The sequence below is a fragment of the Chiloscyllium punctatum genome, chromosome 36 (genome assembly GCF_047496795.1).
Source record: "Chiloscyllium punctatum isolate Juve2018m chromosome 36, sChiPun1.3, whole genome shotgun sequence".
In the NCBI taxonomy this organism is placed as follows: Eukaryota; Metazoa; Chordata; class Chondrichthyes; order Orectolobiformes; family Hemiscylliidae; genus Chiloscyllium; species Chiloscyllium punctatum.
The window spans coordinates 19,434,244-19,459,973 of NC_092774.1; the positions used below are offsets into that span (position 1 = coordinate 19,434,244).

Below are 25,730 nucleotides of genomic sequence, written 5' to 3' on the forward strand. Positions count from 1 at the left end.
CCCACCCCTTTCTCTCGCCCAGTCTCCCATACCCTCCCCCACCCCCGACCCATCGATGGCGTCACAAAGCGCGGAAGTGGCCCTGTCAGTTTCAGAGTGAAACTCCCTCCCTCTGGACAACTGTTCATCCTGGGGAGGCGAGAGAGGGGAGGGGTGGAAATCTGTTCACTTGTAGCAGCTCGAGTGAATCCAGGGAGGGAGCAGATTCTGCAAACTCAGGTATGTGTCTGAATTGGTGGAGAAAGTGAGGACTGCAGATGCTGGAGATCAGAGCTGAAAATGTGTTGCTGGAAAAGCGCAGCAGGTCAGGCAGCATCCAAGGAGCAGGAGAATCGACGTTTCAGGCATCAGCCCTTCTTCAGGAATGAGGAAAGTGTGTCCAGCAGGCTAAGATAAAAGGTAGGGAGGAGGGACTTGGGGGAGGGGCGTTGGGAATGCGATAGGTGGAGGGAGGTCAAGGTGAGGGTGATAGGCCGGAGTGGGGTGGGGGCAGAGAGGTCAGGAAGAAGATTGCAGGTTAGGAAGGCGGTGCTGAGTTCGAGGGATTTGACTGAGGCAAGGTGGGGGGAGGGGAAATGAGGAAACTGGAGAAATCTGAGTTCATCCCTTGTGGTTGGAGGGTTCCCAGGCGGAAGATGAGGCGCTCTTCCTCCAACCGTCGTGTTGCCATGGTCTGGCGATGGAGGAGTCCAAGGACCTGCATGTCCTTGGTGGAGTGGGAGGGGGAGTTGAAGTGTTGGGCTACGGGGTGGTTGGGTTGGTTGGTCTGGGTGTCCCAGAGGTGTTCTCTGAAACGTTCCGCAAGTAGGTGGCCTGTCTCCCCAATATAGAGGAGGCCACATCGGGTGCAGCGGACGCAATAGATGATGTGTGTGGATCTATTGCCAAGTGATGGCAAATGTGGCTAGATTAATTTAGGATATCTGGTCAGCTCGGACAAGTTGGGCCAAAGGGTCTTCTTCCGTGCTTTATGACTCTAATTGTCTTTGGTGAAAGCAGAAGTGTGGTTGTGAAGACTGGACTTTCAGAGCAGCTTTCAAAGATGTTTTGCCCTGACTGGGAGCAGAAGAGTTTGACTGAAGTGTGTCGGTGTTAATGCCTTGATGTCTCAATTTGCTTCCACCTTCCTGGGGACCTTAACCATTTTGTTCCACAAATAGCTGCATTGCAGGTTACCCCATGAATTGACACACTTATGTTTGCTTCCCAGAATCAGACCTGCTCACTGTCAACTGTATCCCAGTGTTGTGGGGTTATCCAAAATGCAGAGAGGTGTCAGTCTTGACGTTTTTGCTTTTCTGCCCCTTTAAGATCCTGAATCAGCACCTTCAGGGAATTAGAGTGGAGTGAGAACAGAGGGGGAGAGAAAGTGGGAAGGTGCTTTCAATTTTGTGGAATAACAAAAGAAAAGAATATTTCGCAGAAAGTAGAATTCCTTGTTAAGAATTTCTACCCTGCACTGACAATGATGCCTTTTGTAATCTCTTTTTACAGAGTATTTGAAGATCTGAAGACAGAAGTTTCAAAATCAACAGGTGAAAGCCTTATGCCCAAAACATTGACTCTCCTGCTCCTCAGATGCTGCCCGACCTGCTGTGCTTTTCCAGCGCCACACTTTCTGACTCTGACTCTCCAGCGTCTGCAGTCCTCACTTTGACGTCAATGTCTGACAGTCACTCAATCCATCGGGACCGCAACGGTTTTTGACTGTGATTTCTGTGAGAAGGAGCAAAGCGTTTTGGTTCCTGTTTGAGTACGTTTTCAGCATCAGTGGGACTGGACGAGAGACCCTACTGTCGCAGCGCACTGAGTGTGGAGCCTGAAACAGTTATACGGCCTCGGAAGGGGAATTCACGGTGGGGATAGGCTCTGCACACGTTTGTGTGTGGCTGAAGCTCCGGCCATGGAGAAACCAGAGGAATCCCGCTCCGTGGAGAAACCGTGGAAGTGTGGTAACTGCAAAAAAGGCTTCCGTTTCCCGTCTGCCCTGGAGACTCATCGGCACAGCCACACTGGGGAGAGGCGATTCCCCTGCCCTGTCTGTGGGAAGGCCTTCAGCGATTCCACCAACCTCCACACCCACCAGCGGGTCCACACGGGGGAAAGGCCCTTCAGCTGCCACGAGTGTGGGAAGGCCTTTACCCAGGCCTCCAACCTCCAAACCCACCGGCGTGTCCACACAGGGGAGAGGCCCTTCAGCTGCCCAGAGTGCGGGAAGGCCTTTTCCCAGGCCTCCAACCTCCAGACCCACCAACGTGTCCACACGGGGGAGAGGCCCTTCAGCTGCCCCGAGTGCGGGCAGGCCTTCAGCAATTCCTCCCACCTGCTGACCCACCAGCGAGTCCACACGGGGGAGAGGCCCTTCAGCTGCCTCAAGTGCGGGAAGGACTTCAGGAATTCCTCCCACTTGCTGACCCACCAGCGGGTCCACACGGGGGAGAGGCCCTTCGGCTGCCCTGAATGTGGGAAGGCCTTCAGCAATTCCTCCCACCTGCGGAGCCATCAGTGGGTCCACACGGGGGAGAGGCCCTTCAGCTGCTCCGAGTGCGGGACGGCCTTCAGCAATTCCTCCCACCTACTGAGGCACCAGCGGGTCCACACGGGGGAGAGGCCCTTCAGCTGCCCCGAGTGTGGGAAGGCCTTCAGTAATTCCTCCACCCTGCTGACCCACCAGCGGGTCCACACGGGGGAGAGGCCCTTCAGCTGCCCTGAGTGCGGGAAGGCCTTCACCAATTCTTCTAACCTGCTAAGCCACCAGCAGGTCCACACGGGGAAGAGGCTGTTCCCTTGCACAGAGTGTGGGAAGGCCTTCAGGTATTCTTCTCACTTGCTGACCCACTGGCGGGTCCACACGGGGGAGAGTCCCTTCAGCTGCCCCGAGTGTGGGAAGGCCTTCAGGCATTCCACTAACCTGCTGACCCACCGGCGGGTCCACACGGGGGAGAGGCCGTTCCCCTGCCCCGAGTGTGGGAAGGCCTTCAGCAATTCCTCTAACCTGCTGAGGCACCAGCGGGTCCACACCGGGGAGAGGCCCTTCAGCTGCCCCGAGTGTGGGAAGGCCTTCACCCGCTCCTCCTACCTGCGGAGCCACCAGCGAGTTCATGTACCATCGCAGGGGGATTGAAGGAATGACAGCCGAGTACCATTTATTGACTGGACGATCAACCCGGTTCCAGGGACTCCCGGGTTCGATTCCCACCGCAGCAGATGGGGGAATTGGAATTTGGTCAGAAACCTGGAGTTCAGAATCTAACGGTGAAACCATTGTCGGTGGAGTGGGGATGGAAGAAAACTCCCACCTGATTCACTCAGTTCTTTTTTAGGGAAAGAAACTGTCGTTGTGGAAGAGGATTCACTCAATCGTCCCAGCTGCATCCTTTACCCGGTCTGGCCTACACGTGACTCCAGACCCAAAGCAGTATGATTGACTCTACACTGCCCATCCAACTGACTTGGAAACAGGATATGGGTTGAAAATGCTGAGTGAGGCAGTACTTTCTCCGGGTTAAGGCTGTACCAAGGATCCAATTACAAAGGGGCAACTGGGTAATGACCAATAATGAAGAAAGTGAGGGGTTGGAGGGAGTGTGTGCACTTTGACTGTGAGCTGTTTTTAAAACATTGCTACTTTTTCTACGCCTTCCTGCTGGGAGATTCTGAAGCTGTAACAAAGTTGGGTCGCAATAAAGATTACCTGTACTTCACGCCGAGCTCAGACTCTCATTGAGAGCTTTGAATTGCATTTTGTTCTAAAACTGCTCATTTCTTACAGGTGAAAGTGAGAACTGCTGATGCTGGAGATCAGAGTCAAGATTAAAGTGGTGCTGGCAAAGCACAGAAGGTCAGGCAGCATCCGAGGAGCAGGAAAATCGACATTTTTTGGGCATTTTTTTCCCCCTTCCCCCTCCTGTGCTGATTTCTGACAGTCTCCTGTACTATGTTTCCAATATTGTGTATCGGTTGCAGCAGTGAATGAGTGGCCAGTATTGTTAGAAATTGTGAATTTTTCAGGAGTGCAGGTACTCCATCATCCCATTGTCATTGTACAGTTTCCTGGCAGCACTGGGAGGTGTGGGCTGTGTCCATTGGAAACGATGTGGAGGTGCCAGTGTCGGACTGGGGTGGATAAAGTTACAAATCACACAACACCAGGTTATCTTCCTTCTGGTTTATTTGGAAGCACTGGCTTTTGGAGTGCTGCTCCTTCATCAGGTAGCTGTGGAGCAGAATCATAAGACACAGAATTTACAGCAAAAGCTGACGGTGTCATGCAACTGATAAGATATTGAACAAATCTAGATTGCGGATTAGTCTTTCATCTTTTACCATGGGTTGCAGGTTTCAGGTCAGTAAACCCCAGAACTACTTTTAATTCACCTTCTTGAGATGGTTTAAGGTTTTATAAAAATAGGTGGCATCTCAGCTCCGATACTGCATAAAGTTGTGAGGTTCGAGACTGTATCCCAATCTTGAATCAGATTGGTTCTATTAACCAAAGTAGGAATTTATAAAATATTACATGCAGTTTGTCTGCTTTTTGAGCAAAATTGAATATATCTGCAAATATAATTCTGCAATTGCAAATTCACCCCATAGACTTGTGTGACTGTGTGTGCATGAGAGTGTGTGCATATATGCAAATGAAGTGTGTGTGAGATGGAGTATCAGCCTGTGAGATGGGGTGAGTGTTAGGGTGTGTGTGTGTCTGAGAGAGCGAGAGATAAAGGCAAGGGGTTGCATTTTGCTAAACCAAGGAAGGGCAGGACTTGTACAGTTAATAGTAGGGCCCTGCAATGTGTTCTAGAACAGATTCATGGGGGGGGGGGGAATGTGGAGGGGTTCAGGTACATAAAGTTAAAAATCTCTCAACACCAGGTTATTGTCCAACTGGTTTATTTGGAAACACAAGCTTTTGGAGCGCTGCTTCTTCATGGGGTGTTTGTGGAACAGGATCATAAGACACAACCACCTGATGAAGGAGCAGTACTCCAAAAGCTAGTGCTTGCAAATGAGCCTGTTGGAGTATCAGCTGGTGTGGTGTGAATTTTAACTTCATCCACCCCAGTCCAACACCGGCATCTCCAAGTCGGGGACATAGTTCTTTGGAAGTTGCATCATTGGGAGACAGGGTGGTGAAAGAGGCATTTAGCACACTTTCCTTCATTGTTCACACCGTTCAGTGCAGGAGTTGGGACATCACGTTGAGGTTGGACAGGATATTGGTGAGACCATGTGTAGAGTACTGAGTACACTTCTGGTCGCCCTATCGACGACCACAAGTTGTCGGGTGACCTTATTTCGATTTATAAAGTAATGGGGCGTGTAGGAAAGGTAAATATCACAGGGGGGGAAAAATGATGCATCTCCCCTTTTTAACTTCTCTTGACATTCAGACACTTCAATCCTGTCAGTAACAGCCTCATCGCCAGAGAGCAGACTGCGCGTGCTCCTCACTGCACACAAGGCACACGTCTCGCGACTTTCTTTTGGTGGACCAATCGGAAGCCTTGGAGGACCGGAAGGTGACTGGTCCTCCTGCCAATCAGAGCCTTCCTATTGTCTGAATGCGGAAGTTGGAACACGAGCTTCGAGAGCTGCTGCTGCTCTGTCTCTGAATGAAGATTGAGTTTGCTCCAGACTGCAACCTCTTTACTCTGTCAACCATCTGTGAGTAGGGCACTCTCTTCCCAACTCCTTTTCCTGTTTTTCCCCCCCATTCTTGGATTCAGTCTTTGACTTCCATTTCCTTTCGGTTGCTGCAAGTGAATGCACGGCGTGGACCGATTCGGGAAAAGGTTTTCATAAACAGAGAGTGGTTCATGTATGGGATGAATGTCCAGAGGTAGTGGTGGATGCACTACCCCCAACAACCCTCTGAAGAGCAACCCTCCCAGACCCACTCCCCAACATTTACCCCTTCACCTGACCCTACACGCAATTTAGCGTGGCCAATTCACCTAACCTGCACATCTTTGGAGTGTGGGAGGAAACCAGAGCACCCGGAGGAAACCCACACAGACAGTTGCCCGAGGCAGGAATTGAACTTGGGTCTCTGGCGCTGTGACGCAGCAGTGCTACTCACTGTGCCACCTAGGACAGATGAGGACGAACTGCTTTTCCTAGAGAACAGTCAATCTATGGAATTCTCTGCCCAAGGAAGCAGTAGAGGCATCTTCATTAAGTATATTCAAGACACAATTGGATGGGTTTTCATGGTCAGGGAGTTAAGGGTAGTTGGGATAATGCAGGGAGAAAGAGCTGAGCCAATGGATATATCAGCCACAATCAGCTCGGATTTCAGTTTCCCACAGAATAAGATATTGGTCTGTTCTCTGCTCTGCTGGATTTCTGCTGAAGCCTTGACCTCCCCACCCCCCACACCTTCTGGAACACTAAAACATTCAGTTATTCAAGACTCAAGCCACAGTCTCCCAGCCTGTCAACCATCCAGACACAGAGTGTAGTCCTAGCTGGGAATCAAACAAGAAAAACAGAACAAAATTAGAAATAAATAAATGCTCGTGCTTAATGTTTGTTCATGAGGAAGTAAACCAGAAATAGGGCTCTCCCACGATTCTTATAGTGCCCCTCTTGAGGCACTCTCTCACCCTAACATCTAACTATTCATACCCAGCTATGATTTACAACAATATTTACACCAGCAGAATTAAAGCATCTGTTATCAAGTAGACATCGGGATATACAGCACAAAATAGACTTTTCTCTGTCTCATTCACACATATACATCCATGGAGGTGAATTTGTATTTGCAGAATTATATTTGCAGAGACATTCTATTTTTCTCAAAAATGCACAATCTGCAGGCTGATCCATGTAATATTTTGTAAATTCCCCTTTGGAAATAGAACCAGTCTGACTCAAGATTGTGTTACAGACAGACTCTGACCTCACACCTTTAATGCATTGTCAGAGCTGAGCTGTCACATTTTGTTATAAAACCTTGAGTTATCTCAAGAAGATGTCTTTCAGGAAATTCTGGGATTTACAAATGTATGATACGAGCAGCCCATATCCCTCTAAACCCTACCCATTCACGTACCCATCCAGCTGCTCTTTAAAAGTTGTATTTGTGTCAGCCTCCACCACTTCCTCCTGCAGCTCATTCCATACATGTCCTACCCTCTGTGTGAAAAGGCTGCCCCTCAGATCTCTTTTGTTTCTTTCTCACCCTAAACCTATGCCCTCTTGTTCTGAGATGTCAGTCTTGACGTTTTTGCTTTTTCTGCCCTTGTAAGATCCTGAATCAGCACTTCCAGGAGAATTAGTTAGAGCAGAGTGAGAACAGAGTGGGATGGTGCTTTCAATTTTGTAGAATAACAAAAGAAAAGAAAATTCTACAAAGTAGAATTGCTTGTTTAGAGTTTCTACCCTGGGGCTGACAGTGGTGACTTTTGTAATCTATTTTTACAGCGTATTTGAAGATCTGATGGCGGAAGTTTCTCAATCAACAGATGAGAAACATTGACCCTCCTGCTCCTCAGATGCTGTCTGACATCCCCATGCTTTTCCAGTGCCACATTTTTCGACTGACTCTCCAGCATTTGCGGTCCTCACTTCAACATCAACGTCTGACAGTCACTCAGTCCACCAGGACCGCAACGATTTTCGACTGTGATTTGTGTGAGAGGGATCAAAGCTTTTTGGTTCCTAACTGAGTATGTTTTCACCGTCAGTCTGACCCACTGCGTGTGGAGCCTGAAACAGTTGGACGGCCTAGGAAGAGGAATTCACGGCAGGGAGGGGCTGGAAAAGCGTTTATGTGCAGCTGAAGCTTTGGCCATGGAGAAACCCGAGGAATCCCACCCCGTGGAGAAACGGTGGAAGTGTGGCGACTGTGGGAAAGGCTTTCATTTCCCTTCTGCCCTGGAGACACATCGGCGCAGTCACACCGGGGAGAGGCCATTCCCCTGCACCGACTGCGGGAAGGCCTTCAGACATTCCTCCCACCTGTTGGCCCACCAGCGGGACCACACGGGGGAGAGGCCCTTCCGCTGTCCCGATTGTGGGAAGGCCTTCATGTTTTTCTCTGCCCTGTTGGCCCACCGGCGAATCCACACGGGGGAGAGGCCGTTCAGCTGCTCTGAGTGTGGGAAGGGCTTCAACTATACCTCCGACCTGCTGAGGCACCAACGGGTTCACTCAGGGGATAGGCGCTTCAGCTGCCCTGAGTGCGGGAAGGCCTTCAGCAATTACTCCAACCTCCAGACCCACCAGCGGGTCCACACGGGGGAGAGACCGTTCACCTGCTCTCAGTGCGGGAAGGGCTTCACCCGCTCCTTCCATCTGCAGAAGCACCAGCGGGTTCACGTGCCATCGCAGGGGGATTGAAGGAGTGACGGCCGAGTGCCATTATTGATTGGACTATCAGCCCGGTTCCGGGGACTCCCGGGTTTGAATCCCGCCAAGACAGACGGCAGAATTGGTATTCGGTCAGAAATGTGGAGTTCGGAATCGAACAATGAGACCATTTCAGGGAGGGGGTGGTGCAGGGGAGAAAGCCCCCATCTGATTTCCCTCTCTCCCTTGTTAGGGAAGGGAACCACCATTGGGGGAAAGGATTCACTCAGTCGTTCCAGCTGCATCCTTTACCCGGTCTGGTCTACACCTGACTCCAGACCCACAGCAGTCTGGTTGACTCTACACTGCCCCTTCCTGGCAAATGAGCAGGGAGAAACTTACTTGGAGACAGGGTATGGGTTAAAATTGCTGAGTGAGGCAATACTTCCTCCGGGTTACGGCTGTACCAAGGATCCAATTACAAAGGGACAACTTGGTGCTGACCAATAGTAAAGACAGTGGGGTGTGTGTGGGGTTTGATCTTGAACTGTTTAAAAAGCTGCTACTTTGTTACAGCTTCAGATTCCCCCAGCAAAAAGGCATAGACAAAGTCGGGTCACAATCAAGGTTACCTGAACTTACCGCCGGGCTCAGACTCTCATTGAAAGCTTTGAGCTCCGAGAGGTTTTTGTTTTAAAGCTGCTCCTGTCTTTCAGCCTCTGCAGAGTTTCCAATGTCGTGTATCAGATGGAGCAGTGAATGAGTAGCTTGTATCATTAGAAATTGTACATCTTTCAGGTACTGCGTTGTTTCATCAGCATTGTCAAGTTTCCTGGCAGCACCAGGAGGTGGGGGCTGTGTTCAGTCGAAATGATATGGAGGGGTTGGTATTAGACTGGGGTGATAAAGTTTAAAAAAAAAATCACAACACCAGGTTATTGTTCAACAGGTTTATTTGGAAGCACTAGCTTTCTGAGTGCTGCTCCTTTATCGGGTAGCTGTGGAGCAGACACAGAACGTATATCAAAAGATCATGCAACTGATAGAATATATTGAACAAGCCTAGATTGCTGTTAAGCCTTTCATCTCTTAGAATGGGTGCAGGTTTTGGTTCATTAATGTGTCACTGCCAGAACATCTTTTAAGTCACATTCTTGAGATGACTTAAGGTTTTATGAAAAAGATAACATCTCAGCTCAGACCATGCATTAAAGGTGTGAGGTCAGAGTCTGTCTGTACCCCAATCTTGAATCAGACTGGTTCTATTTCCAAAGGAGGAATTCATAAAATATTACATGGATTGACTGCCTGGACATTGTGTGCTTTTTTACCAAAATTGAATGTATCTGCAAATATAATTCTGCCAATACAAATTCACCCCAAAGAATTGTGTGTGCGTGCACGTGAGTTTGTGCGTGAGAGTATGTACGTGCTTGGTAAAGTGTGAGTGTGATGGTGTATAAGCCTGTGAGAGTATTGAGGGGAGGAGGAACGTGTGTGTGTGTGTGTGTGTGTGTGTGTGTGTGTGTGTGTGTCGGAGCATATGTGTGAGAGGTATTAATACAAGCAAGGGGTTGCATTTTGCTAAAACAAGGAAGGGCAGCACTTGTCCAGATAATGATAGGGCCCTGGGTCATGTTATAGAACAGACAGACATGGAGAGGGGGGTGGTGTTCAGGTACATGGTTCTTTGGAAGTTGCATCACAGGTAGCCAGGGCAGTTAAGAAGGCATTTAGCAGCATAGCATTCATTGTTCACCCCATTGAGTATCGGGGATGGGACATCATGTTGAGGTTGTACAGGATGTTGGTGAGGCCACTTGCAGAGGACTGAGTACAGTTCTGGTGGCCCTGTAATAGGAAGAATACTATCAGAGAGGGTTTAATAAAGATATACCAGGATGTTGTAAGGACTGGAGGGTTTGAGTTATAAGGAGAGAGGCTGGGACTTTATTCACTGGAGCACAAGAATGTAGTTTAAATGCAGAGCTTTTCTAAGAAAAATGTCAGTCTGACTCAACATTGGGACACAGACAGAATTCACACCGATTGTCTCTACTTATAAATAGAGCAACGTCCCTTTGAAATGTAGATTCATTTAGATATAACTGCGTCACTTTACATATGAAGATATCCCTTTGAATGTGCTCACATCCCTTTGAAATATAACCTTGTCCATTTAAACCTCTTTATTTGCAGATTCGTGCACTTTGTGTCTTTCACTGTGTCTTACATTTGCACACACACACACCATGGGTGCTGGGGGAAAAATAAGCACTACCATAGTGGGGGGGGGGGTTAAGAAAAAAAATAATAAGCAATGGATTCCAGCATAAAAAAATGCAGATATGACGCCGTTCCGTTAGATGTCGGAATATCTGTTTAAATTGAGCCGTGAGCTTTCCCAATGTAGACAGGGCTCCTGGAAACGTGGCAGTGTCCCCGCCCCCCGCAGCTGCAGAGTGAGACAGGAGAGTTTGTTTTTGTGAATGAACAGTTGTAGCGCGAGGTGGCTGTGACTTGGTGACGGTGAGGCTCCCCGGGCCCCGCCCATCCCTCCCCCGGCCCCCGCCCATCCCTCCCCCGGCCCCCGCCCATCCCTCCCCCGGCCCCCGCCCCCCGCCCCCCGCCCATCCCTCCCCCGGCCCCCGCCCATCCCTCCCCCGGCCCCCGCCCATCCCTCCCCCGGCCCCCGCCCATCCCTCCCCCGGCCCCCGCCCATCCCTCCCCCGGCCCCGCCCATCCCTCCCCCGGCCCCGCCCATCCCTCCCCCGGCCCCGCCCATCACCCCGTGCAGACGTCACGCGGGGGTGAAGGCGGTTGGGAGGAGAAGTCGCTCGAGCGAGGAAGCGGCGGGAGGGCGGCCGTTAGGAAAATCCAGATATCCTGAATTAATCTAGTCCCCTTTGCCAGCGCTATATCCCTCTAAACCCTTCCTATTCATATACCCATCCAGATACCTTTTAAAGGCTGTAATTATACCAGCCTCCTCCACTTCCTCTGGCAGCTCATTCCATACCTGCACCACCCTCCACATGGAAACGTTGCCCCTTCAGGAACCTTTTATATCTTTGTGGCCTCACCCTAAACCTATTCCCTCTAGTTGTGAGTCTCACCCCAACATTAAGGAAAAGGCTTAAAAACATTGCTTTTGTATTTTTCTGGCTGCTCAATCAAATATCGAGCCACATTGGGGGGATATTATGGCTCTGCCCTTTTTGTTCTCCGATAGGTATTTGGAAACTTAAAATCTGTCAATAACATCAGCATTGCTACAGAGCACGTTGTGTACACTCCTCAGTGTCAACAAGCAGGGCACGTGTTTGCCAATGTCACCAAAACATTGGGCATGTTCCTCGCTGTCGGCAGAAAAGTTGTGAAACCTACTTTTGATGGACGAATAAGGAGCACTGGAGGACCAGGGGGAGACTTGTCCTTCTGCCATTCGGAGCTCCCCTGTTGGTGAATGTGGAAGTTGGAGCATGAGCTTCTTAAGGTCCTGCTCCTCCTCTCTCTGAATGAAGATTGAGCTTCACCTCAGACTGCAACTTCTTTCCTCCGTCCAACATGTGAGTACAGCACTCTCTTTTCTCACCCCCTTTTCCATTTACGTTTCATTCTGGGGTTCAAGTGTTGACTTGGAGCAACTGAAAGGAATGGGAGTGAATCCAGCGAGGGGACAGACTCTGGAAAAGTTAGTCCAGGCCTGTGTCTCAATTGGCAAAATAGACAGACAGGAGACTGGAAGAGCAAGCCAGGCAGTATCAGGAGGTGGAGAAGTCGAGGTATCTGGTGTAACCCTTGTTCAGGACTTGGGGTGGGTATAGGGAGAGCTGTGGAACAAGGGTGTGCTGGGGGCAGGGTATTGAAGTGGGTATAGGTGGAGACAGGTAGAGGGTACAATAGACAATAGGTGCAGGAGTAGGCTGTTCTGCCCTTCGAGCCAGCACCACCATTCATTGTGATAATGGCTGATCATCCTCAATCAGTATCCTGTTCCTGCCTTATCCCCATAATCTGGTACGACCTGGTTGGTGAATGGGAGGAAGAAATCGAGTTGGCAGGGAAGATTGGAAGGGGCTGGGAAGTGAGTTGGGGGATGGGATGGGAGATTATTTGAAATTGGAGAACTGTGTTGAGTCCTCCGGGCTGTTGACTGCTCAGACAAGATGAGGTTTTGTTCCTCCAATTTGTGGTTTGGTTTGTTGTGGTAATGGAGGAAGCCAAAGATGGTCATGTCAGAAGGGGAGTGGGAAGGGGCATTAAAATGGGTGGAGACTGGGAAGTCCGCTCAGCCTCTGCGGACCTGGCTGTGATGCTCAGCAAACCGTTTCTCAAGTTTACGCTCGGTTTCCCCGATGTAGAGAAGACCACAATTGACAAAGCACAGCAGGTCAAGCAGCATCTGAGCAGTAGGACAGTCGTAGTTTGGGGCACGAGCTCTTTATCAGGAATGATGCGTGGGTGTTCAGAGGGGCATCAGTGTCCTTCTGTGCCATTGTCAGACAGGTGCAGCAGGCAATGAGCAAGGCAAGTGGTGTATTAACAAGAGGAATTGAGTTCAGAAGTGGGGATGTCTTCCTGCAGTTAGGGGGTCATTGAATATATTCAAGGCTGAGTTCATCTGATTTTTATGTGAATGTTTATGGGGAAGGCAAGAAAATGGTTTTAAGACCAGTATAGAACAGTTCCAGAGTCAGACCGCACATAAACAGATGCTTCAGTCCAACTAGTCCATGCTGACTATGTTCTCAAACTAAACCAAACCAGTCCCACCTGCCAGTGTTTTGGCCCATATCCCTTCAAACCTTTCCTATTCATGAACTTATCCAAATGTCTTTTAAACGTCGTTACTGTACCTGCATCCACCACTTCCTCTAGACATTTAGTCCACACGTGAACCACTCTATAAAAAAAAATTGTGCCCTTCAAATCTTTTTAAAATCTCTTTCTCCTGTCACCGTCAAAATTTGCTCCCTAATCTTGAAGCCCCAACCCTAGAGGAAGGACACCCGTCGTTCACCTCATCTCTCTCCTCATGATTTTATAAACCTTGATAAGGTCACATCTCCTCCTCCTCTGCTCCAGTGAAAGTCCCAGCCCATCCACCGAGATGCAGGTAGATCCATATCCAGTCATGATCGGTTCAATGCTGGTCCCAATTCTCTCTCACGGTGTCCAGGACAGCAAGAGACCACAAGACACAGGAGCAGAAATTAGGCCACCAGGTCTGCTCATTCCATTCAATCATGGCTGATATGTTTCTCAGTTACATTCTTCCGCTATAAGCAAAGTGAAAATGGAGGGAGTGAGTGTGGGATGGAGATTTTCGGTTTCCAGGGAATAAGAGAGGAAAGAGTTCACTATAAATTAGAATTTATGGGATCGGCTGATGAGCCGAGGAGTGTCAGTTGGAGTTTAATTTAGAGAAATCAGAGGTTTGTATTTTGGTCAAGCAATCCAGGCAGGACTGACACAGTTAAGGGGAGTGTTGCAGAATAAAGAGACCTTGGAGTGCTAGAGTCTCAGGTGGATAGAGTAGTGAAGGCAGCGTTTGGTTTGCTTTCCTTCATTGGTCATAGCATTGAGGATAGGAGTTGTGAGATCATGTTATACACACTTCCCACTCGAATGTGTTATCTAACTGCTAAACTGTTTTTAGTGAATATAATCCACACCTCCCGCTGCTGCCATAACATGGTTTGTTTGGAAGCCCTAGCTTTCAGAGTGATTAGATTTATTTTAGATTTTATTACTTAGTGTGGAAACAGGCCCTTCAGCCCAAACTGACCCTTCGAAGAGTTACCCACCCAGACCCATTCCCCAACATTTACCCCTTCACCTAACACTACAGGCAAATTAGCGTGGCCACTTCACCTAACCTGCACATCTTTGGACTGTGGGAGGAAACCCACGCAGACACGGGGAGAATGTGCAAACTCCACACTGACAGTTGCCCGAGGTGGGAATTGAACCCGGATCTCTGGTGCTCTGAAGTGCTGCTTCAGGTGGTTGTGGAGAATAAGATCATGATTAGACTATTTATAGCCAACGGAGTCCAATTCATGGAGATGTGATACATTAAACAATTTAGATTCAATCTTCCATCTTTTAGAATGGAGTTCTGTTCTTTGGTATGTTAATCCCAGAACCTGTTTTCAGTAACTTTCTCAAGAACGTAATTTAAATGCACAGCTTTTCTATGAAAAATGTCAGGCTGACTCGACATTGGGACCAAGACAGAATTCGACCCTACTGGTGGGTAGGCTGGGACTTTTTTCACTGGAGCACAGGAGGTTGAAAGGTGAAGGTATCGGGTGCCTCATTAGCAAGTTTGCAGCTGACATTCAGATTGATAGAATATCGGATTGTGAAGGGGACTGTCAGACGCTTCAGCAGAATATAGATCGGAGAGTTGGGAAGAGAAATGACAGATGGAGTTCAACCCAGACAAATGTGAGGTGATGCATTTTGGAAGATGCAATTCAAGAGCGAGCTATACAGTAAATGGAAAGGTCCTGGGGGAAATTGATGTACAGAGAGAGCTGGGTGTTCAGGTCTATTGTTCTCTGAAGGTGGCAAATGCGTGTTAGTAGAGTGGTCAAGGCAGCATACAACACACGTTCCATCATCGGACGGATTGAGGAAAAGAGCTGGCAGGTCATGTTAAAGTTATATAAGATTTTGGTTTGGCGCATTTGGAATACTGCGTACAATTCCGGTCGCCAGATTTCCAAAAGGATGTGGATACGTTTGGAGAGAGTGCAGAGGAGGTTCACCAGGCTGTTGGCTGTTATGGAGAGCGCTAGCTATGAGGAGAGGTTGAGTAGATTAGGATTCAATCAAGTTTGTGAGACATGATTTCCCATACACAAAGCCATGTTGACTATCCCTAATCAGTCTTTGCCTTTTCAAATACATGTACATCCTCTCCCTCAGGATTCCCTCCAACAATGTGCCCACCATTGATGTCAGGCTCACTGGTCTAAAGTTCCCTGGCTTGTCCTTACCACCCTTCTTAAACAGTGGCACCACATTAGCCAACCTCCAGTCTTCCGGCACCTCACTTGACATGCGCAGTATGCTCTATGGAAATGCTGTTCCTGTCGGATTTAAAGTATCCAAATGCCATAATTTCACCCCCCCCCACCCCCTCCGCATGTCAGGTGATGTGCCGGAAGACTGGAGGTTGGCTAACGTGGTGCCACTCTTTAAGAAGGGTGGTAAGGACAAGCCAGGGAACTACAGACCAGTGAGCCTGACATCGGTGGTGGGCACATTGTTGGAGGGAATCCTGAGGGAGAGGATGTACATGTATTTGAAAAGGCAAGGACTAATTAGGGATAGTCAACATGGTTTTGTGTGTGGGAAATCATGTCTCACAAACTTGATTGAGTTTTTTGAGGAAGGTAGAGCAGTAATGTGATCTATATGGACTTCAGTAAGGCACACTTGACATAACCGTGCAGGCTCCTCGCTATTTTTGATGTTCATGTTACCTCGAACCCTCATGATTATATTAATCTCAATGAGGTCACCCCTCAACCTCCTGTGCTCCAGTGAAGAGAGTCTCAGCCTCTCCTTATAACTCAAACCCTCCAATCCTGGCAACATCCTGGTAAGTCTTTACTGAACCCTCTATAATAGTATTCTTCCTATTGCAGGGCCACCAGAAGCGTTCTCAGTACTCTACAAGTGGCTTCACCAACATCCTGGACAACTTCTAAATGATGTCCCAACTCCTTTATTCAATGGTGTGAACAAATAAGGTAAGTGTGCTGAATGCCTTCTGAACCACTCTTCCAACCAGTGATGCAACTTTCAATGAAGTATGTATCTGAACCCCACCCCCCACCATATCCCTCTGTACAAGCCCTGCCCTTCCGTATTTTAGCAAAATGCAACCCCTCACTTATCTATACCTCTCTCATACACACGTTCTTTCTCAGACGTACACACACCCTCTCGCAGGCTTCTCCTCCATCACACTCCCTTTACAAAGCATGCACACACACACGCACGCACGCACAACGATGGGGTGCATTTGCAGAATTATATTTGCAGATATATTCAATTTTGCACAAAAAGCACACAACACACAGGTAGTCAATCCATGTAATATCTTATAAATTCCTAGTTTGGAAATAGAACCAGTCCGATTTAAGATTGGGATACTGACACACCTTTCCTGCATTGTCTGGGCTGAGCTGTCACCAGTTTCAAAAAAAACCTTAAATGATCTCGAGAATATGACTTAATAATAGTTTTGGGATGTACACATGAATGACCTAAAACCTGCAACCCATTCTAAAGGATGAAAGACTTAACAGCAATCTACATTTGTCAATATATCTTATCAGTTGCATGACACTGATCTTTTGCTCTTAACTCTGTGTCTTATGATGCTGCTCCACAGCTACCCGATGAAGGAGCAGCGCTCCAAAAGCTAGTGCTTCCAAACTAACCCATTGGACTATAACCCGGTGTTGTGATGTTTAAACCGTGTCCCACCTAGTCCAACAGCAGCACCTCCACCTCCTTTCCAGTGAACACAGCCCATACCTCCCAGTGCTGCCAGTAAACTGCTGCTGAAACAATGCAGTGCCTGCACTCCTGAAAAATTTATAACTTCTAATGAAACCAGCTCCTCATTCACTGCTCTATCTGATACACAACATTGGAAACTTCGTGCAGGAGGCTGCAAGAAATGAGCAGCTTTAAAACAAAAACTTGGAGCTTTCAATGAGAGCCTGAGTCTGGCAGAACGTTCAGGTAACCTTTATTGTGTCCCAACATTGTTACAGCTTCAGATGCCCCTAGCAAAAAGGCAGAGAAAGAGTAGCTGTTTGTTCGACAGCTCAACAACAGGGGGGGGAGGGGAGGGGAGGGGGGGGGAGGAGCAAGGGGGGGGAGGGGAGCAAGGTGCAGGGGGGGGGAGGAGCAAGGTGCGGGGTGGAGGGGGGGGAGGAGCAGTGGGAGGGGGGAGCAGCGGGGGGGAGCAAGGGGGGTGGGAGGAGCAAGGGGGGGAGGGGCAGGCGGGGGGGGGAGCAAGGGGCGGGGCAAGGCCAACAGCAGGTCCCCGCACTCCGCCTGCGTTACCTTGCACAGTTTACAAAAATCCCTTCCCCTTCAGAGACTCCCCACAGTGTGGGAGCAGGCCACTCGGCCCAAAGACTACACACCGATCCTCCGAAGGGTAACCCGCCCACACAATTCCCCTACCCCTATTGCTCAACATTTACCCCTGACTAATGCACCGAACCTGCACATCCCTGTGCACGATATCCCAACCCAATCTTGTCCCACCTGCCAGCAGGGGGCCCATATCCCTCCAGTTGCCTTTTAAATGTTGTAATTGTACCAGCCTCCACCACTTCCTCTGGCAGCTCATTCCATACACGTACCACCCTCTAAATGAAAAGGTTGCCTCTTTAGGTCTCTTTCGTATCTTTCCCCTCTCGGTGTAAACCTATGCCCTCTAGTTCTGGACTCCCCCATCCCAGGGAAAAGACTTTGTCTCTCTATCCTATCCATGCCCCTCATGATTTTATACACCTATAGAAGGTCACCCCCCAGCCTCTGACGCTCCAGGGAAAACAGCCCCAGCCTGTTCTGTCTCTCCCTATAGCTCAAATCCTCCAGTCTTGGTAACATTCTTGTACATCTTTTCTGAACCCTTAAGTTTCACAACATCTTTCTGATAGGAAGGAAACCAGAATTGCACGCAATATTCCAACTGTACAGCAGTAACATGACCTCCCAACTCCTGTACTCAATACTCTGACCAATAAAGGAAAGCATACAAAACACCATCTTCACTATCCTGTCAACCTGCGATTCCACTTTCAAGGAGCTATGAGCTTGCACTCCAAGGTCTCTTTGTTCAGCAACACTCCCTAAGACTTTACCATTAAATGTATAAGTCCTGCTAAGATTTGCTTTCCCAAAGTGCAGCACCTCTCATTTACCTAAATTAAATTCCATTTGCCACTTCTCAGCCCATTGGCCCATCTGATCAAGATCCCATTGTAATCTGAGGTAACCTCCTTCGCTGTCCATTACGCCTCCGATTTTGGTGTCATCTGCAAACTTACTTACTATACCACTTATGCTCACATCCAAAATGTAGTGGGCCCATTATCTATTTTCAAAGTGGAATTTACAATATATTACATGTATTGACTGCCTGCAGATTGTGCAGTCTTTCAGCAAAGTAGAATGTTTAGGGTGCAGGTTTGCTCGTTGAGCTGTAGGTTTGATATCCAGACATTTCATTACCTGGCTAGGTAACATCATCAGTGGCGACTTCCAAGTGAAGCGAAGCTGTTGTCTCCTACTTTCTATTTATATCTTTCTCCTGGGTGGGGTTCCGGGGGGGGTTTGCAAGGACTGCCACAAACACTACGTCAGACAAACAGGAAGAAAGTTAGCCACCAGGATACACTAACACCAGCTAGCCACAAAAAGACCCAACCCTCTATCCCTCGTAGCCCCACGTACGGATGAAAAAAACCCCACAATTTCGACTGGGGCAAGCTAAGCAAAGACATGCCAGAGAATTCCTCGAGGCCTGGCACTCCAACCACAACGCCAGAAACAAACACATAGATCTAGATGCCATCTAAACATACCCTAAACATCATGCTGCAAATACAAACTCACCCCCATGGATGATCTATCTTGTGTGTGTATGAGACAGAGAAAAAGTCTACGTCCGTGCTGTATATCTCTATGTCTATTTGATAACTGATGCTTTATTTCTGTTGGTGTAAATGTTGTTGTAATTCATAGCTGGGTACTAATAGATGCAATGGTGACAGAATTCCTCAAGTAGGGCACTGTAAGATTCCTAAGAGACTCCTGGTTTACTTCCTCATGAACAAACATTAAGCACGTGCGCCTATTTATGATTGTTTCATTTTTCTTATTTGATTCCCTGCTATGACTGCACCTTTTATCAGGATGGTTGACAGTCTGGGAGATTGTGGGTTGGGTCTGGATTGAATATTTTATTGTTCCAGAAGTTATAAAAGGGGCGAGGGGGGAGGGGTCAAAGCTTTAGCAGAAATCCAGCCGAGCTGAGAACAGACCAACATCTTAGTCTGTGGGAATAGGAGGATCAACAGAGGACAGAGAAATCAGGGCCTGAAACCCGAGCTGACACCATTCCACCCTGTGATCAGTGCTTTGATTAGCAGCATCCTTTTACATCAGTCAATGCCAGTTGTCAGACAGGTTCAGCAAGGTAAGTGGTATATTAGCAGGTTGAACTGAGATTAGAAGTGGGGATGTCTTCCTGCAGTTAGGGGGTCATTGAATTTACTCAAGGCGGAGTTCATCTGATTTTTGAACAATAAAGTGTGGATTTTTTTGTGCGCGGGAGGTGGGTTTTTCTTTTGAATGGCTTATGTGTTGGATGCAGGTCCAGTATCCACGTTGAAAGTGGAAGGCAAGAAAATGGTTTTAAGACCACGACAGAACAGTTACTGTTAGACAGCACAGAAACAGACCCTTCAATCCAACTAGTCCACGTTGACTACGTTCTCAAACTAAACTAGGGCCACGTGCCAGTGCTTGGCCCATATCCCTGTGCACCGTGCCTCTTCATATACTTATCCAAATGTCTTTTAAACGTTGCATCTGAATGTGCATCCACCACTTCCTCTTTACATTCACTCCACACATGAACCGCTCTGTTTATAAACAAACTTTTCCTGATTCTGTCCACTCCTTGAATTCATTCCCTTTCCTTTCGGTTGCTGCAAGTCGTAAATTGAAGCCCAGAATGAAAAAAATGGAAAAGGAGTTGGGAAGAGAGTACCCTACTCACAGATGGTTGACAGAGTAAAGAGGTTGCAGTCTGGAGCAAACTCAATCTTCATTCAGAGACAGAGCAGCAGCAGCTTCCGAAGCTCATGTTCCAACGTCTGCATTCAGACAATAGGAAGGCTCTGATTGGCAGGAGGACCAGTCACCTTCCAGTCCTCCGGGGCTCCTGACTGGCCTCTTTCACCACCCTGTCTCCCAATGATTCAACTTTCAAAGAACGATGTACCTGATTTGGAGATGCTGGTGTTGGACTGGGGTGTATGAAGTTAAATTTCACACCACACCAGGTGATACTCCAACAGGCTCATTTGTAAGCACTAGCTTTTGGAGTACTGCTCCTTCATCAGGTGGCTGTGTCTTATGATCCTGTACCACAAACACCCCATGAAGAAGCTGGTGCTTCCAAATAAGCCAGTTGGACGATAACCTGGTGTTGAGTTTGAACTTTATCCACCCCAGTCCAACACGGGCACCTCCACATCGTTTCCAATGAACCAAGCCCACCCTTCTCAGTGCTGCCAGGAAACGACAATGCTGATGACATTGCGCTCCTGAAAACTTTACAATTTCTAACACTACTGGCTACTCATTCACTGCTGCAATCGATACACAACATTGGAAACATAGTACAGGAGACTGTCAGAAATGAGCACAGAAGGTCTGGCAGCACCTGAGGAAGAGCTTTTACCCGAAATGTCGATTTTCCTGCTCCTTGGCCGCTGCCTGACCTTCTGTGCTTTGCCAGCACCACTCTAAGCTCGACTCTGATCTCCAGTATCAGCAGTTCTCACTTTCGCCTGTAAGAAATGAGCAGTTTTAAAACAAAAACCTGTCACAGTTTAAAGCTCTCATTGAGAGTCTGAGCTCAGCGTGAAGTTCAGGTAATCTTTATTGTGACCCAACTTTGTTACAGCTTCAGAATCTCCCAGCAGAAAGGTGTAGAAAAAGTAACAATTTTTTAAAAACAGCTCAAGGTCAAAGTGCAACCCCTCACTTTCTTCATTATTGGTCACCACTGAGTAATTGCATCCTTGGTACAGCCTTAACCTGGAGGAAGTATTGCCTCACTCAGCAATTTCAACCTGTACATAAGAAAGTTGGATGAGCAGCATAGAGTCAACCAGACTGCTGTGGGGCTGGAGTCACGTGTAGGCCAGACCGGGTAAAGGATGCAGCTGGGACGACTTGCTCTAATAACCGCTCAAGTCTTCCCTAAAAAAAAAGAACTGAGTGAATCAGGTGGGGGTTTTCTTCCACCCCCACCCCACCAACAATGGTTTCACGTCAGATTCTGAACTCCAGATTTCTGACCAAATTCCAATTCCACCATCTGTCACAGTGGGAATCGAACTTGGGAGCCACTGGAACTGGGTTGATAGTCCAGTTAATAAAGGCACTCGGCCGTCGTTCTTTCAATCCCCCTGCAATACCACGTGATCCCGCTGGTGGGTCAGCAAGGAGGCGGCCTGCACTTGGGCCAGTTGAAAAGGCCTCTCCCCGGTGTGGATCCGCTGGTGGGTCTGGAGGTTGGAGGAATCGCTGAAGCTCTTCCCGCAGTCAGGGCAGGGGAACGGACTCTTCCCAGTGTGACTGCACCAATGAGTCTCCAGGGCAGATGGGAAACGGAAGCCTTTCCCGCAGTCACCACACTTTCATGGTTTCTCCACTGGGCAGGATTCCTCAGGTTTCTCCATGGCTGAAGCTTCAGCCCACACAAATGCATGTGGAGCCTCTCTCCACCGTGAATTCCCCTTTCCAGACCGTATAGCTGTTACACGCTCCTCACTCAGTGCACTGCAATGATAGGGTCTCTCATCCAGTCCCACTGATGCTGAAAATGTACTCAAACAGGAACCAAAAAGCTTTGCTCCTTCTCACAGAATCATAGTTGAAAATCTTTGTGGTCCCGATGGATTGAGTGACTGTCAGACATTGACGTCAAAGTGAGGACTACAGACACTGGACAGTCAGAGTCAGAGTCCGAAATTACAGCACTGGAAAAGCACAGCAGGTCAGGCAGCATCTGAGGAGCAGGAGAGTCAACGTTTCAGGCATAAGCCCTTCATCTGTTGATTTTGAAACTTCCGTCTTCAGATCCTCAAATGTAAAAAGAGATTACAAAATGTCATCACTGTCAGTGCAGGGTAGAAATTCTGAACAAGGAATTCTACTGTCTGTGGAATATCCTTTCCTTTTGTTATTCCACAAAATTGAAAGCACCATCCCACTCTCCCTTCCCCTCTGTTCTCACTCCGCTCTGACTAATTCCCCTGAAGGTGCTGATTCAGGATCTTACAGGGGCTGAAAAGCAAAAACATCAAGACTGACATCTCTCTGAACTTTGGATAATTCCACCTGAAAGTTAATATCTTCCACAACATTGGGATACTGCTGAGAGGTGAGCAGGTCTGATTTTGGGAAGCAAAAAAAAAAAGAGTTTGTGCCAATCTCTTCCCTTCAGAGTGTGGAAGCAGGCCACCCGGCCCCACAAATCCACACCGACCCTCTGAAGGGTAACAGACCTACCCCAATTGCTCATCATTTACCCCCTGATTATTGCACCTGACCTGCACATCCCTGGGCACGGTCAATCCATCCTAACCTGGACAAAGTTAAAAATCACAACACCGGGTGAGTGTTCAACAGGTTTATTTGGAAGCACTTGCTTTCAGAGCGCTGATCCTTCATCAGGTGGTTCTGGAGAATAAGACCATAGACACAATTTATAGAAAAACATTATAGTATCCTGCCCTTGAAATGATATATTGAACAAACCTGGATTGTCAAGTCTTTCAGCTTTTAGACTGGGTTGCAGCTATCATTAACATGGAAATCCCAGAAAGTAGTTTTAAGACCAGTACAGAACAGTGACAGTCATACAGCATAGAAACAGACCCTTCAGTCCAACTAGTCCATGCTGACTATATTCACAAATTAAACTAATCCCATCTGCCTGTGTTTGGTCCTATCCCTCCGAACCTTTCCTTTTCATGTACTTATCCAAACATCTTTTAAACATTAATGTACCTGCACCTACCACTTCCTCTAGACTTCATTCCACACACAAACCACTCCTTTTTTTTAAAAGAAAGGAGCTCCTCAAGTCTTTAAAATCGTTCTACTCTCACCTTAAACGTTTGCTGCCTAATCTTGAAATGACACCTTCCATTCACCTCATGATCTTTTAAACCTGTCTAAGGTCACCTTCTAACGTCCAATGCTCCAGTGAATAAAGTCCCAGCCTCTGCTTGATGTAGGGAGATCCATATCCATTTGTGATCTGTTCAATGCTGGTGCAGGTGTTCAAAGTTTGGGAGAAGATTTGTAGCTCGGGTGCTCATTGTTGTGGTTCTGTTCGCCGAGCTGGGAATTTGTCTCGCAAACGTTTCGTCCCCTGTCTAGGTGACATCCTCGGTGCTTGGGAGCCTCCTGTGAAGCGCTTCTGTGCTGTTTCCTCCGGCATTTATAGTGGCCAGTCTCTGCCGCTTCCGGTTGTCAGTTCGAGCTGTCCGCTGTAGCAGCTGGTATATTGGGTCCAGGTCGATGTGTTTGTTGATAGAGTCTGTGGATGAGTGCCATGCCTCTAGGAATTCCCTGGCTGTTCTCTGTTTGGCTTGCCCTATAATGGTAGTGTTGTCCCAGTCGAATTCATGTTGCTTGTCTTCTGCGTGTGTGGCCACATTGACCTGGACCCAATATACCGGCCACTACAGTGGACAGCTGGAACTGACAACCGGAAGCGGCAGAGACAGGCCACTATAAATGCCGGAGGAAACATCACAGAAGCGCTTCACAGGAGGCTCCCAAGCACTGCTGGTGCAGGCTTAAAAGACCAAATGGCCGACTCCTGTTCCCAATTCTGACAGGCTCCCAGGTCATTTCCTCTGCTCTGAAGCTCTTCAACCATGTTGTGCTACATTGGGGAGACTGGGCGCCTCCTAGCAGAGCGCTTTAGGGAACATCTCCGAGACACCCGCACCAATCAACCAAACCGCCCCGTGGCCCAACATTTCAACTCCCCCTCCCACTCTGCCGAGGACATGGAGGTCCTGGGCCTCCTTCACCGCCGCTCCCTCACCACCAGACGCCTGGAGGAAGAACGTCTCATCTTCCGCTTCGGAACACTTCAACCCCAGGGCATCAATGTGGACTTCAACAGCTTCCTCATTTCCCCTTCCCCCACCTCATCCTAGTTTCAAACTTCCAGCTCAGTAACTGTCTCCTTGACTTGTCCGGACTTGTCCGACCTGCCTATCTCCTTTTCCACCTCTCCACTCCACCCTCTCCTCCTTGACCGATCACCTTCATCTCCTCCCCCACTCACCCATTGTACTCTATGCTACTCTCTCCCCACCCCCACCCTCCTCTAGCTTATCTCTCCACACTTCAGGCTCACTGCCTTTATTCCTGATGAAGGGCTTTTGCCCGAAACGTCGATTTCACTGCTCGTTGGATGCTGCCTGAACTGCTGTGCTCTTCCAGCACCACTAATCCAGGTTAGGTGAATTGTCCATTGCAATCAGGGATGCGTATGTTAGGTGCATTACTCCGGGGTAAATGTAGAGTAATAGGATAGGGGAATGGGTCTGAATGGTTTGCTCTTTAGAGAGTTGGTGTGGACTAGTTAGGCCGAAAGGCGGCTTTCCACACTGCAGGAATTCGAAATTATTGACTTGTAGCAACTGAAAGGATAGGGAGTGAATCCAGGCAGGTGTCAGGCTCTGGAAAAGTTGGTCCAGGTCTGTGTTTCAATTGGCAAAATAAACAGGCAGGAGGCTGGGAGATGACAGCAAGCCAGGCAGCATCAGGAGGTGGAGAAGTTGACGTTTCTGGTGTACCCCTTCAGGATGGGGCGTGGGTGTAGGGGGAGCTGCAGAACAAGGGGGTGCTTGGGGGGGGGGGGGGGGGAGGATCGTGAAGTGGGGATAGGTGTTGGGGGGGGGGGAGGATCGTGAAGTGGGGTTAGGTGAAGACAGGTAGAGGGTAGGATCTGGTTGATCAATGGGAGGAAGGAATCAAGTTGGCAGGGAGGAGTGGAAGGGATGGGGAGGAGTTGGGGGATGGGAAGGGAGGTTATTTTAAATTGGAGAACTCAATGTCAAGTCCTCTGAGCTGTAGGCTGCCCAGGTGGAAGATGAGGTGGTGTTCCTCCAATTTACGGTTTGCTTCATTGTGGTAATGGAGAAGACCTAAGATGGTCATGTCAGAAAGGGCGTGGGAAGGGAAATTAAAATGGATGGTGACTGGGAGGTCCGGTCGGTTGCTGCAGACCCGGCCGTAATGCTCAACAAACCATTTCCCAAGTTTACACTCTGTCTCCCCGATGTAGAGAAGACCACAATTGGCAAACACGTGGCAAGTGCAGTACCATAATATGAAGTTATACCCTTTGCTGTGGAAAAAAAGCAGAAAGGTATATTGTTTAAATGGTGATGTATTGGGATGTGGAGAAAGTGAGAACTGGAGATCAGAGTCGGAAAGTCTGGCAATGAAAAGCACAGTAGGTCAAGCAGCATCCGAGCAGTAGGACAGTCGAAGTTTCATCAGGAATGATGCGTGGATGTTCAGAGGGGCATCAGCATCCTTCTGTGCCAGTTGTCAGA

The 25,730-nt window shown here is 48.4% G+C and overlaps 3 protein-coding genes across 4 annotated transcripts in view; 1 reads left to right on the forward strand and 2 right to left on the reverse strand.

Annotated features, from left to right (window-relative positions):
* The window catches only part of LOC140461035 (uncharacterized), a 205,070-nt gene that overhangs the window by 166,099 nt on the left and 13,241 nt on the right, over window positions 1–25,730 (reverse strand). The window lies entirely within an intron of this gene.
* Window positions 1–25,730, forward strand: part of LOC140460831 (uncharacterized) — a 243,853-nt gene that overhangs the window by 66,974 nt on the left and 151,149 nt on the right. Inside the window, exon 4 of one of the 2 annotated variants that reach the window (XM_072555484.1) lies at window positions 2,051–2,946. The exons of the other annotated variant lie outside the window; for it this stretch is intronic. Within the exon in view, the coding sequence (XP_072411585.1) occupies window positions 2,051–2,946 (896 nt within the window). The remainder of the gene's footprint in view (window positions 1–2,050; window positions 2,947–25,730) is intronic. 2 annotated transcript variants of the gene reach the window in all.
* The window catches only part of LOC140460885 (uncharacterized), a 73,953-nt gene that overhangs the window by 34,973 nt on the left and 13,250 nt on the right, over window positions 1–25,730 (reverse strand). The window lies entirely within an intron of this gene.